The sequence below is a fragment of the Schistocerca gregaria genome, chromosome 2 (assembly GCF_023897955.1).
Source record: "Schistocerca gregaria isolate iqSchGreg1 chromosome 2, iqSchGreg1.2, whole genome shotgun sequence".
Lineage (NCBI taxonomy): Eukaryota > Metazoa > Arthropoda > Insecta > Orthoptera > Acrididae > Schistocerca > Schistocerca gregaria.
In genome coordinates, this window is record NC_064921.1 from 490674897 (window position 1) to 490689864 (window position 14968).

The 14968-nt window shown below is 41.8% G+C and overlaps 1 protein-coding gene across 1 annotated transcript in view; it reads right to left on the reverse strand.

Moving 5' to 3' along the window:
* Positions 1 to 14968, reverse strand: part of LOC126335853 (brachyurin-like) — a 59363-nt gene that overhangs the window by 16739 nt on the left and 27656 nt on the right. Inside the window, exon 5 of the mRNA XM_049999324.1 lies at positions 3701 to 3799. Coding sequence (XP_049855281.1) covers positions 3701 to 3799 — 99 coding nt within the window. The remainder of the gene's footprint in view (positions 1 to 3700; positions 3800 to 14968) is intronic.

The window sequence follows — 14968 nt, forward strand, 5'->3', positions numbered from 1 at the left end:
TAAGAACTTTAAAAACGTACTGTCTCAAAAAACACATAATGAATTTTAAACAGTTTAACCTCTATTCTTAAAATGCAAATTCTTAAACCAACAGAAGCCTTAGGATTAGTCAAATTTAGGAATTTCGAAGCCGAGGCATAAACTCGAACGTTCAGAGCACAAGTGAACCTCTTGTCATAACGTCAGTTAAAAAAGTATTAGCATGCAAAGGTGACGTTCACCATGCATAAAGTGTTGTTTTCTCCTTCTGCCGCCTCGTTCGGAGGTGATACAGTCAATACTCTGCGAAATAAATGCACGCGCATGGTCCCGCCTGCCAGCAGTGTTCTCTCTGACGCCGGGACGAGTAGTGTCTGCACCGCTGAGTCTGTTGTTGTCACGAGTTGAGAGAAGATGTTGGCCGGCCGGAGTGGCCGTGCGGTTCTAGGCGCTACAGTATGGAGCCGAGCGACCGGTACAGTCGCAGGTTCGAATCCTGCCTCAGCCATGGATGTGTGTCATGTCCTTAGGTTAGTTAGGTTTAACTAGTTCTAAGTTCTAGGCGACTGATGACCTCAGAAGTTAAGTCGCATAGTGCTCAGAGCCATCTGAGAAGATGTTTCTGGAGTTGTGCGGTGGCGCTCTCGCTGTGTCGTTCCTTGGTCGTTGTAGTGCACCTTGCAGTGTAGTAACCGTGGTAGCCAGAGTGGATGGTTGCCGGATGCGGCCAAGTAATAGACGTACTCCACTTCGGCGATCAGACACACCATACGGAGCTGTCAGCCACTCCCCATATTAGTCGCCTGCTGTAGATGCCTTCCGAGATTTGTTTGCTGTAGGAGAACAAAGCAACACTACACGCATGGCGAGCGTCACGTTTGCATGCAAATAATTTTTCACTAGCGTTAGGGTGAGAGGCTCATTTGTGCACTGAACGTTCAAGTGCGTGTCTGGGATTTTAAATTCCTGAACTTGACTGACCCTAAGACTTTTGTTGATTTAAGAATCTTTTGTTTTAAGAATAGAGGTTAAACTGTTTAAAATTCATTATGTGTTTGTAAGGGAAGTACACAGCTCTGTTTAAAACATTATAGTTGCTTTTATCTTCTGTGGGTACACAAATGTGGATTTAATGGTTCCCTGTATAAAATTAATAAAAGACTCTTACTAACTCAAGTGATGCTATCTAGTGGCAAAAACTGAACCTACAAAAACCTATACTGCTGGTCTACGATTGGTAAAAATCGTTTATTAATTTTAAGAAGTGAAACCTAGCTGTTGCCTTACAGTATGTGTACCTCAGTAAATGAAAACGTCGCTAGCGTTACTCTTATAACAAATCATTCGCTCGAACTATTCAGAACCTTCTTCAAACAAATTGCGAACAATTGTGGCCTGTTGAGATAATGCATTACCATCCATAAAAATTCCATTGTTGTTTGGGAAAATGAAGTCCATGAATGGTTGCAAATGGTCTCCTAGTAGCAGAAAATAACCATTTCCAGTCAATGATACGGTTGAACCAGAATATCCAATCCATTCCATGCAAATACAGCCCACACCATTATGGATCCACCACCAACATGTAAAGTGTCTTGTTGACAAGACGAGTATGGTTTCAAGGGGTCTGCACCATATTCGTAACCTACTATTATCACTTACCAACTGAAGTCGGGACTCATCTGGTAAGGTCACAGTTTTCCATTCATCTAGGCTCCAACTGCTATGTTCATGGGCCCAGGAGAGGCGCTTCAGGCGATGTCGTGCTGTTAGCAAACGTATTCGCGTCGGGCGTCTGCTGCCATAGCCCATCACGTCAAATTTCCCTTACTGCCCTAACGGATACGTTCGTCGTACGTCCAACATAAATTTCTGCGGATATTTGACGCAGTGTTACTTGTCTGTTCAAATGGCTCTGAGCCCTATGGGACATCTGAGATGATCAGTCCCCTAGACTTGTTGTTGTTGTGGTCTTCAGTCCTGAGACTGGTTTGATGCAGCTCTCCATGCTACTCTATCCTGTGCAAGCTTCTTCATCTCCCAGTACCTACTGCAACCTACGTCCTTCCGAATCTGCTTAGTGTATTCATCTCTTGGTCTCCCTCTACGATTTTTACCCTCCACGCTGCCCTCCAATGCTAAATTTGTGATCCCTTGATGCCTCAGAACATGTCCTACCAACCGATCCCTTCTTCTAGTCAAGTTTTGCCACAAACTTCTTTTCTCCCCAATCCTATTCAATACCTCCTCATTAGTTACGTGATCTATCCACCTTATCTTGAGCATTCTTCTGTAGCACCACATTTCGAAAGCTTCTATTCTCTTCTTGTCTAAGCTATTTATCGTCCACGTTTCACTTCTATACTTGGCTACACTCCATACAAATACTTTGAGAAACGACTTCCTGACACTGAAATCAATACTCGATGTTAACAAATTTCTCTTCTTAAGAAACGCTTTCCTTGCCATTGCCAGTCTACCCCTAGACTTAAAAGTACTTAAAGCTAATTAACCTAAGGACAGCACACACATCCATGCCCGAGGCAGGATTCGAACCTGCGACCGTAACAGCATCGCGGTTCCGGACTGAAGCGCCTAGAACCACTCGGTCAAAGAGGCCGGCACTTGTCTGTTACCAATGATAACTCTACGCTCTTTGGTGAGCGGTAATGACTGAAAATGTATTCTCGGCATACTCTTTGATACTATGAATCTCGGAATACTGAATTCGTTAATAATTTCCGAAATGGAATACCCCAACGTCTAACTCCAACTACCATTCCGCGTTGAAGGTCTGTTATTTCCCGTCGTGCTGCCATAATCACTTCGGACACATTTTCACATGAATCACCCCCGTACAGTCTATACTGTCGGAAAATTCGGATCTACATCAGGTTCGGGTAGTTTAGACTGTTCAGATTGAGTGAACTACCCAGCATACTCAGATTGATCAAAACAATTCAAACGAGATACCAAAACTTCTGCTAAACTATCACTGTGGTATACAAAGGTGCGTAAAAGTTGAAGTGGGGATGTTGAGGTTGACCGTGACTAGCGAATGAATTGGATAACGATGGAGCAGTAGATGGATTATCCACTGAATAGCCAAAGAAACTGGTACGCCTGCCTAGTATCGTGGAAGTCCTACACGTTGTCAGCGCAAAAAGTTTCGTGATGGTTTGAAATTATGGATAACGTTCGTTGAAAGATGTTAAGTGCTGTCTTGTCAAATACTGGATGAATATAATCTGGGTAATATGCGCGCTGCGAATTATGCTGCCTCAAGTCGTATACACAATTACTGGCGTTAATACTTTAGCTACTGTGTGAAGCTTTTAAATCAAGATAGTACATCTTAATGAGTGGATTATGACAGCATTTAAATTTTTTAAATTGGGTCAATAATTATATGAAATATAGGCAACAAAAATTTAGATGCCCCTGAAAGTTATTAGATAGGCAACGTGAAACGGGGTCTGGGTAGCCATGTGACCACTTTAACCATTTAGTAACACAGATAAGCAGTGTATAAAAACGTGATTCACACACCTTGGTCTTCGAGACATGGTTCCGCCTGTAATTTTCATTCCCGGCTACTGATCCCTTATGTCATTGTACACAGTATGGGTTGTCTGCTGTCTGTACAATTGTGACACTAAAGTTGTAGGTCAAGTCTAAAGATTGTCGTTATTCCAAGAAAAATAAGAGCAGTTGTACTCACCATCGGAGGTGTAGCCCCAGCCGCTGATGGTCAGAGTTTCTCCCAAGAACCTCTCGGCAGACAACGAACTGGGTGGCAGCTGTATCGGCTGGATGTAATCTGCAACACAACACGGTCACCACAGCTGTAAGGCTCCTGTTTTCCATATCAGACTGCAGAACTCCACTCACACAAATTATATGCTCTCTTATTTGGCTACAGACCAGATATGTTATACGCCGCCAGCCCGAGTGTCCGAACGGTTCTATGCGCTACAGTCTGGAACTACGCGACCGCTACTGTCGCAGGTTCGAATCCTGCCTCGGGCATGGATGTGTGTGCTGTCCTTATGTTAGTTAGGTTTAAGTAGTTCTAGGTTCTAGGGGACTGATGACCTCAGAAGTTAAGTCCCCTAGTGCTCAGAGCCATTTGAAGCATTTTTGTTATTCGCCTTAAGGTTACATCACGCTTTTGAGTAATTTCACAGTTTTCTGATGCTGCAATATGGGCTCAGAATGTAGGGTGTGACTTAACGAGCATTGCATTCTCACTTAAATATATGGCCGCAAGAGTCAGCCTACAGGAATTGTGAAACGTACTCTGTCGTCGAGGACCAGGTGCCACAAAGGGCGCAGATCGACCACGAGGTGGGGAAACTCACAGGCGCCTATTGTCTATTGAGGCCTAAGCACTGCAGTGTACGAGTGAGACAGACGAGAACCTACGTCATAGGGAAATCCAGTAGAAGCCTTTGTGGCCAAGAATTTCGCGTTGTGTGGTATCGCGGGACTTAGTCTATGAGCGGCGAGCAGCTGGGCGCCTGGTGTGACCTCTAACTTTTCGCGAAGATAACGAGGTGGAATATTAGACATGTATTTCGCGGTGAGATTATGAATGACCGAACTGTGTCAAATGGATATGCGCTCGAGTGTAACGGTAATTCTAAGTACGACCACTTTCACTATTAGTTTGCTTTCTGAATAAACATTATTCTAACCCCATCGCAACTGTGTGGCCTACGTCATTTATAGGTCGTTAATTTAGTTCCCGATATTACTATTACTGTTATTATATGGTATATTAACTTTGTATTTCGCAGCCAGACAATTTAACCAAAGGGTCACAAGTGTCCAATTTAGGGCGTGAGGTTCAACCCCTAGACGAGTTTGAGCCAAGACATTTCGACGAAGAGGAACCGCATGAGAGCCCGAACATCTTTGGGATGTTAGCTAGCAAAGGCGTGGGGAGGATGCTTTGCGAAAGCCACATGCCAGCAGGCTGTTGGATCGGGAGACTCAGTTAACCTGTTATTTACCATTTGTGACGCAAATATTTTATTTATTTCTATATAAGCAGTAAAACTTTTAAGCTTTGATTGCTGTACCTAAAGGTTGAACTGACTTTTATAATACCTGCAAATTGCAAAGAAATTGTTTTCACTAATTAGCTCATTTCAGGAAAGGAATTAACTTGGGTATTTTCTATCTTACCACTTGGCTGCACTGTCTACCTGCTGGTAGTTTCTATACAACAATGAATTGTGATTTAGTTTTCCGGGATGTTTTATTTATTGATATACAGTACAGACGTCCAATATATTTATTTCCTGAAGTAAGTTTAATATTAATTTGTTTTATGCATCACAGTGATGGGGCAATGGCATGTTACGTTATCACCCCTTTGCAAATGTGCCTGTATACATGTCTTATATACAAAAATTTCTGTTTACGTTAGTGAGATCTGCTTTCTTTACATTGTACGACATTTTCTACGGGGTTAGGCAGCAGAGTGAAGTGCTCCCTTTCCCATTTTACGATTTCAACTGGATAACAACATGCTACGTGGATTTGCAGTTAAGAAGTTGTAGCAGAACTGGAAAGCTATGAAGCGAGTGAGAATGAAGCTGATGAATTAGCAGATGAAAAAGGCATTGAAAACAATGTGCTGAAGAGTGATTATATTGTACAAGATATATAGTAGGAGGAACTTTAGAACTTATAATCAAAAGGGATGAAGCTACCGTTACCATTTTGCCCCCAGAAGCTAAGAGAAGAAAAGAATTAGGACTTGGAGTGGAATGTATTGCTTTGTCCACAAAAAGACGCAAATATATGTGGTATATATCTGAACTAACGTACACAATGAGCAATAAATGCAGAATATCTATCAAATAAACCTGTGCCCCAGATGTTTGAGGATTTGTTTTCTAAGGAACTAGTGAATACTGTTACAGAATAAAGCAGGATCTATGCTTGCCCGCAGAACAACATAAATTCTCGTCTAATCAAAATTTATCTAATATCCTATGTTGACATACTACATCTGAGTGGCTATCATAAGGCTCCCTGTGAGACTATATACTAGGAACAGGCCTTGATGTACTGGACAAGCAGATATCACTTTATAGGACAAGTGAAGTGGTGGTGGCCATTACTCGTCGGATGATCGATATCTGCATGATAAACACATTGCGCGCATATCAAATTGCTAACACAAACCAGAAGCTCTCACTTTTGGATGTACGAAGGAGAAAAGTGACAGATATACGACTAGATCCAGGAAACCGCTTTATTGTGTCAAGAAAAACACAGAAGAGATGTGCATATGCATCGAAAAAGTATAACACTGTATGCTAGGTACGGTGTTGATGAACATGATATTATGTTTCGTTTTATACTGAATAGACACTCTATAATATTACAGTGTGTTTATTTTGTTCATGGTTTTTCTAATAGCGTTCCGCATTGACAAAAATATTGTGCACATTGATAGCTAATTTTGGCAATGTCGCAAAAATGGGACGGTCTATAGAGTTTTTACTAATGTACTGAAATGTTGCAAAACGGCTTTTTCTTTAATTTATCACTCGGAGTATTACAGTATGTAAACGAGGTTGAAAAATAAGATAATAAAGTTTGCAAATTTTAAGACTTGAATAACATACAGTGATGGATCAAAACTTTATGACCACCTGCGTTTTAACGTTTTGATCCGCCTTTGAAACGCAATGTAGCAGCGATTCCGCGTGTTATGGGTCTGACAAGTCCTTCACAGGTTTCCGCAGGTGCGTCACACCAGATATATCCTGCTTTATGCACAGGTCTGGCGACCGGTAGCGCCGCAGACGTGTTCTACGGATTTCAGACCATGCGAAGACGAGGCCATCAGTGTTAGTTAACTATTGGGCTTCTCAGTCCAAGGCAGCGACATTCTGGCCTCGTGACACGCACAATTATCATGCTGAAAGATACCACTGCTGCTGGGGAAGTCGATCCCTTGACCACTGCAACGTAACTGGCGATATCTTTGGGTCAATATGGGAATACTTAAAGGTCTTCTCATGCGGAGCCGCATGTTCAACAACGTGCTCTGAAAGACTTGTGCTGCACCAGCCTTATATTCTGTTTTCAGGTCTGCCAGAGATGGATGCTCATCCTGCTTTACGGAATAGGCACTTTTCCGCCTCTACTTTCTGTGATGAGGTGTGGTCATCCAACATGTTTTCCTCTACTCGTGGTTTCATCGTTCTTCGATATTTTCTATAGATGCACACGACAGTAGCATACGTACAGCCAACCAGCTTCGCCGTTTCCAAGATGCTCATTCCCATGCGCAGGTCGTAATGCACTCTAAGGGGGAACAACGCGATGCACCGTGAAGAAATTATCCGAATGGCACGGTAAATGTTATGTGCATGTACAAACAAACAAACGACTACAATTTCAGGAATATTGCATCCTTTATTCAAAAGTAAAAACTTCGCAAAGTAAACAAGTAAATAATATGTTGGTCCACCTCTGGCCCTATGCAAGCATTTATTCGGCTTTACATTGATTGATAGTTGTTTGTTGTCCATCAAAGGATATCGTGCCAATCTATCCAATTAGTACCTTACATCGTCACAATACCAAAATAGTTGGAGTGCCCTGTCCATAATTCTTCAAACGTACTCAATTGGGGGGGAGAGCCCCCGACCTTCCAACTTGAGAGAGTGTTTGACAAACACGAGGACAAGCAGTAGAAATTCTCGCCGTGTGCTATCGGGCATTATCTTGCTGAAATATAAGCCCAGGATAGCTTGCTATGAAGGGCAGCAAAATGGGGCTTCAAATGTCGTAAAAGAACCGCTGCCTTGTAATGGTGCCACAGATGACAACCAAAGGGGTCTCGCTATGAAATTAAATGGCATCCCAGAAGGTCACTCTGGGTGGTTGGACCGTATGGCGGGCTAACATTTAGGTAGGCATACCGCTGCTGTCCGGGGCATCTCTCGCACACGACGGTTAGGTTGGTATCCCACCGTTGTCTGACGGGCCTCCAGACATGTCTTCACCCTGGAATCACATTGGCTGGAATATAATTGTCTTGAGTGATGAGTTCTGCTTCGAATTGAGCCCTGATGACCAGCGACGAGCAGGCCAGAGTGGCCGATCGGTTCTAGGCGCTTCAGTCTGGAACCGCGCGACTGCTACAGTCGCAGGTTCGAATTCGGCCTCGGCCATGGACGTGTGTGATGTCCTTAGGTCAGTTAGGTTTAAGTAGTTCTACGTTCTAGGGGATTGATGACCTTAGAGTTTAAGTCCCATAGTGCTCAGAGCCATATCATACCAGCGAAGACGTATCTGGACACGCCCTGGACAGCAGTGTGTTGATGACCTGACTGTCGCTCGCCATAACGCCATACAACCAGGAGTGATGGTCTGATTCAAATGGTTCAAATGGCTCTGAGCACTGTGGGACTTAACATCTGAGGTCATCAGTCCCCTAGAACTTATAAACTACTTAAACCTAACTAACCTAAGGACACCACACACATCCATGCTCGAGGCAGGATTCGAACCTGCGACCGTAGCGGTCGCTCGGTTCCAGACTGAAGCGCCTAGAACAGCTCGGCCACACCGGCCGGCTAGTGATGGTCTGGGGTGCCATTTCATAACAGAACTCCTTTGTTGTTATCCGCGGCACCCTATGACCCGTTTTGTTGCCCCTCATGGCAAGCCATACTGGGCTTGTACTTCAGCAAGGTAATGCTCGCCCATATGCGGCGGGATCTTCTACTGGTAGTCTTTGTGCTTGCCAAACCGTACATTGGCTAACAAGGTTGCCGGATCCCTCCCCAATTGAGAACGTTTGGAATATTAAGGGCAAGGCCCTCCAACTATCTCGAAATTTTGACGATCTAACGCTCTATTTGACTAAATTCGGCACGATATTCCTCAGGAGGACATTCAACAACTCTATCAACAATGCCAAGTCGAATAACTTCTTGCATAAGGGCTAGAGGTGGACCAAAACGTTACTAACTTTCTCAGTCCATGAAGCTCTTTCTCTTGAATAAATCATCCAGTTTTTCTGAAACTGTATTCATTTGTTTCCCTTTACGTGTCCATCACATCTATCCATTTCCACCCCATTTGGATAATATTTTCGTGGTGTGTCGTTTTTTTTGTCTTAGAGTGTGAAAGTCCCTTATGTCAGAGGATTTTCGGCCATATCGTCGGCAGAATCAATCTTGACTCGCCTCTGCTCACTTATTTACCTTCCTTGCCATGTATCGTGGCCGCAGTACCCCAAGGCTGCAATCGTTCTGGTGGTGGGCAGCGGTAAAAATGATCCGTCTTATCAATGTATATGATACCGTTAATTTTATACACGAGCTGTCCGATATAGTCCTTGGAAACGACTTAGAACTGTTGTCTGTTAGTTGAGAAGATGAAGCATATTTCAGTGCTTCACAAAATACTCGTACTTCTTTGCCATTTTTTTTTAGATTGATTGTTGCTAAGTCAAACTAATGTGTAGATAGACAAGAAATATGCCAAGAACATTCAGTATCAACTGCACACTAATACTTACTTTGACACTATTTTCAGTACAATTAAAAAGTATTGCACAGAAAGTGTTTATAATTTTCGTAGTATGGCACTGTAACAAAGTGTGTAGAATTTGAGCAGTAACTTTATTCAGGATCACAACTGCGTATGATTCATTTAGATACAGTCGGTTCAACTTTTATTTTTTATTTTTCAGATAACCTACTCTATCACCTTCAAAATCCAATCTGCAGTTACAAGTTGTCAAGTTGCTTCTTTCATTCACACAACTGACTGGCGCCCGGTATAGTGCAGTACTCCTGCTCTACTGCCTGTGCTGACGATACAGTAACAACATTCTGCTCTGGAAGTAGCATAATAATAAAAAAGGTGTTTGATATGTGTCAGGATTAGTAATACTACCAAATGGCCGAACGTGGGTATTTCACCTTTCTATCATCCTACATACTTCAAGTCTTGAACCATCCCAGCCTATGGTTAATTAGCTTAATGAGTCAAAAAAGTAAAGTAAGGTTGCATTGTTGGAAGGGAGACGCTGAGTCGAGAATTCAGTCGCCTCGTTGGAAACAATTTTCTTTCATCTCAGTAAATGACCCCTTTCCTTGCGGACATGTGAGAGTTGGGATTCATCTGCATTTGTTGAGTGTAGCTGAGTGTAATGGATGTGTGTAAAGTTTGGTGTTCTGTTCATGTCGTAGAGGCCCTCCTGAAAAGTTATGTCTTTGAATTTTTATGTGAAAAGTCTTAAGGCGTTTTAAATAAAACAAACATTGTTAAAACTCACATGTATATTCTTCATGTCTACACATTGTCTCTGCCGCTAGAGGGCTCTGAACTGTAGCTAGCCGCGCGTGGTAGCCGAGCGGTCTGAGGCGTCTTATCACGGTTTGCGAGGGTACTCCCGTCGGAAGTTCGAGTCCTCTCTCGGGCATGGGCGTGTGTGTTGTCCTTAGCGTTAGTTAGTTTAAATTAGATTAAGTAGTGTGTAAGCCTAGGGACAGATGACCTCAGCAGTTTGGTCTCATAGTCCTTACCACAAATTTCCAATTCCTAATTGTAGCATCTAACATGGCACTGTGTAATATAACTATGTCAATGTGTGAGAAACAGTGTGTTGTGTTTCAAAAACATTTGCAACAATCCCACAACTTGGCTACACTGTCATCGATCATCACACATACAGTCCCATCTTGACCCCATCCGACGTTCAACTGTTTCAAAAACTTAAAGAACACCTTTGGTTACTTCACTTGGATAGAGATGAACTGGTGCAAATACAGGTGTGGTTCCCTCGACAAAGTCAAACATTCTACAGTGATAGTATCAACAAACTGATCTCTCTTTAGGAGAAATGTGCTCGTCACCAAGGTCATCCGCCACCTCAGCTGAGTGGTCAGCATGTCTGACTGCCATGTAGATCGGCCGAGTTCGATTTCCAGCCGAGTTGGAGTTCTTCTCTAGTCAGTGGCTGGGTGTTGTATTGTCCTCATCGTCATTTCATCATTATCGACAAGCAAGTTGCCCAGTGTGACGTCATCTGGAAAGACTTGCAACTAGGTGGCGGCACTCCCCCACATGGGGCCTCCTGGCCATGAACGCCGTATGATCATTTCATTTCGTTTCCAGGATGACTATCTTGAGAAATAAATATGCAGATGTGAAGGCAAGAGATGTAGAATGTTAATAATGTTTCTTTTATTTAAGAAGCTGAATACTATCACATAAAAAAATCGGATGCAATACTTTGCAGTACACTTTGGATACTGAAAGAAGTTTGATAATCAGGAGCATAACGCCAGTCAAATACTGACTGTACTCGAAACAAATTACCTTCAACCCAAGCACTACCACTCAGGCATGCATTAGTGACCTCAGTTACAAAGGCGGGTCATTTTTATTAGTGTTTCTTTTAAGAGAAAAGTTTTACTTTTAGTACTATCTGTGTAATTTTTATGATATTAATAAAACTTTAAAACCTTTTTTTTGTGTAATAAGTGTTTGTGACACATGTTGTACTGCTGCCTGAGGGGCAAAGGAATGAAAGAACAATACAGGAAATATGGTTACTTAACAAAGTGTAAAACAATGACTAGTGGATACTGTAAGAGTCTTATATGCTAAAAGAGAAAAAAACTGAGAACAGACCACTATTGCAAAAGATTGGAAAAATCTTTCACAAAGCCAAAGCATCTGGCTATGGAGGTACTTCGGCAATGGAAAAACTGAAGTTTGAAGTTGCTATTGTTAACATGTCCGCCATAGTCAGCAGATCTGGCATCTTCTGCGTTCCATTTACATCCAAACTTAAAGAAATTTGCGAAAAAAACACATTTTCAACCAATTAAGACATTTTTTAAGTGTAGATGAGTGCTGGCCGCGGTGGTCTCGCGGTTCTAGGCGCGCAGTCCGGAACCGTAGGACTGCTACGGTCGTAGGTTCGAATCCTGCCTCGTTCATGGATGTGTGTGATGTCCTTAGGTTAGTTACGTTTAAGTACTTCTAAGTTCTAGGGGACTAATGACCACAGCAGTTAAGTCCCATAGTGCTCAGAGCCATTTGAACCATTTTTTTGTAGATGAGTATTTTTCTGACCTTCCGCAATCGCACGTATGGAGGTGTGTCTCTGGAGCTGTTTCAAAGCCTGATACGCAAAACAGCCTGACCAATGAGCAAAATACCCCCTTGTTCCCTAATGAGGCAGCTCACAATGGCAGCCAGGGAGTGGCGCCTGCCGTCGACAGGCGCTGCCCCGTGCCTGCCAGGGAGCTGGAATGAGGGCGAGACATTCTTCGACTGCTTTGGTGGGCTGGTTGGCGAAGCACTGTGCTGACAGATTCGAGGCACACGTCCTGCAGTCTTTCTCAAACGATTTTACAAAAAGTGATCGCTAAAAAAATTGATTTTGACCTTACTTATGTATATGTCAACTTCATGGTGAAATACTCCTCGTTTCGCTAATGTTCATGCTTATTGTGATATTTGCATTTAAGAAGACTTTGTGCGACATTCGAAAAAGTTTGCAATGAAAAATATGAGTCACTGTGATTTAGCATTTGGTGTATATTACACCACATGTTGCTCCATTTGAAACCTAGCTAAGATTTGGATTTTTGTTTATATTTGAGAGGAAATCTCTATCTGTCTCCAATATTGAGAAAATGGAATTTATGTATCATGTTCACTTCTGGTCGCACACATATGAGAATGAAATGTTCATAACATACTTCTTGTCTCCTAAACTATCGAAACCAGATTTTGGATAATGATAGCACACAACAAGGAAAACATGTTGTTGTACGGTTAATGTAACGAACTTTCTTATCTACAGCGATATAGCCGAAACTACAGTATTTATCTATTTTTTTTTACAGTGCAGTACTGTAAGTTTTAAAAAGATATTGATTAGCTCCTGAAAAGAGGGAGAAAATCCATTTGTAAATTTCAGTTCCAGCTGTTCATTATTAAAGATACACTGGGTTGCAGGATTCCTCAAAAATTGCTACAGAATTGGCAATTTACTTTCGTCTGAATTGTTAACCATTTCTCATTTGAAGAAGCACCCATCAGTTATGATGAATGGCTATATTTCTTTTGTTGACACATATAAGTTTCGTTTTCTGCCAAAACACATCACAAATTGCAAAAATTCACCTTTCACTAGCTCCTGCTGCAGAATCTTGAAACAGAGTATCATATTAAATAAGTAATAGTCGACCTCAATGGCAATACCTCACTGAAAAACTGATTAGGTTGGTTTGCTATAACATAAGAAGAAGTAAGTTCACATTCATTTTTGTACTAGAAAATTCTGTTTTCAGTAGCTTTCAATGACAAAGTCTTAAAGATGGCTGCTTGGTTCAGTGACCGTTTCTAAATTAAAATTGAAACAAATGAGCCCTCGGTCACAATTATTTAAGTCTTACTGACCAGGTTTCAACACTTCTAAGAGTGCTTTCATCAAAATTAAACAATTACGATAGTCTATAACATAGTTACAAATTTACAGGAAAAGACATTTTTATATAAAAAGTGCAAGTACTGACTAACAATAAAAGACAGAGGCAGCACTTACATGTCACATATAGAATAATTAAGAGGCCAGAAGGGCTTTAGTCACAAAATATATAAAAAAGGAAAGCGTGAAAGCGGGCCATTATGGGCTGCTCGTACCTGTACAGTCATAGGTTGCAATGGACTGACTTCCACTGCAACGAATGGTTGAACAGTACTTACACTTCTTATGTAAAAATGTCTTTTCCTATAAATTTGTAACTATGTTATAGGCCATTTTGTTTAATTCTGATGAAGGCACTCTTAGAATTGTTGAAACCTGGTCAATAAGACTTAAATAATTGTGACAGAGGGCTCGTTGTTTCAATTCTAGCTTTCAACGACTTTTAAAAATTTTTCAGTAACTGAGTGAAAAAAATTAATAAAAACTGTAGCTTTGGCAATATCGACACAGAGTAGAAAGTTCCATACATACAGCAACATGCTCTCCTTGTGTGCTATCATTTGTCAAAATGTGGTTTTGATATCTCGAACGGTTTAGGAGATATGAAGTATGTTATGAATATTTCATCCCCACGCACATGCTGTCGGAAGTGAACATGCTACATAAATTACATTTTCTCAAAATTGGAGACAGATGGAGACCTCCTTTCAAGCCTAAAGAAAAATTCTGTATATTAGATAAATTTGATTTGCAGCAACATGTCGTGCAATATGCACCAAACAGAAAATCATACACACTGGACTCGCATTCGGGAGGACGACGGTTCAATCCCGCGTCCGGCCATCCTGATTTAGATTTTCCGTGATTTCCCTAAATCGCTCCAGGAAAATGCCAAGATGGTTCTTTGAAAGGGCACGGCCGACTTCCTTCCGCATCCTTCCCTAATCCGATGAGACCGATGACCTCGCTGTTTGGTCTCTTCCCCCAAACAACCCAACCCAACCCCAAAATCATAGCGACTAATTTTTTTTCCAATGCAAACTTTTTCGAATTTCGTGCAATGTCTTACCTAACTGCAATACCATAATAAATATGAGCGTTAGCGAGATGATGGGCACTTCAACATGACGCTGGCATATAAAGCTATATGTAATGCAAAAATAAATTATATTTGATGAATAGTTTTTTTTACAAAATAGTGTGGGAAACACTACAGAGATAACGGAAAGCGCATGACATCCTAGCCGTAATGGCACTGCTGCACCTTGACCAGCGGGCTGACCAGCGTTCATATGTGCACCATTAGACGCATATACTGTAGCTACGCTGGACTAGTTGGCTCTCAGATTATTACCTTTCTTCCTGTTCTTACACATAGATTTAGTCTATCCACTACCCAGCACGGCATAATATTTATCGCCGAGGCAGTGTGTTCCCCAATGACTCATGATACTTGAAATATAACTAAAATTACAAGAATATAGATAATTATTTTGTTGT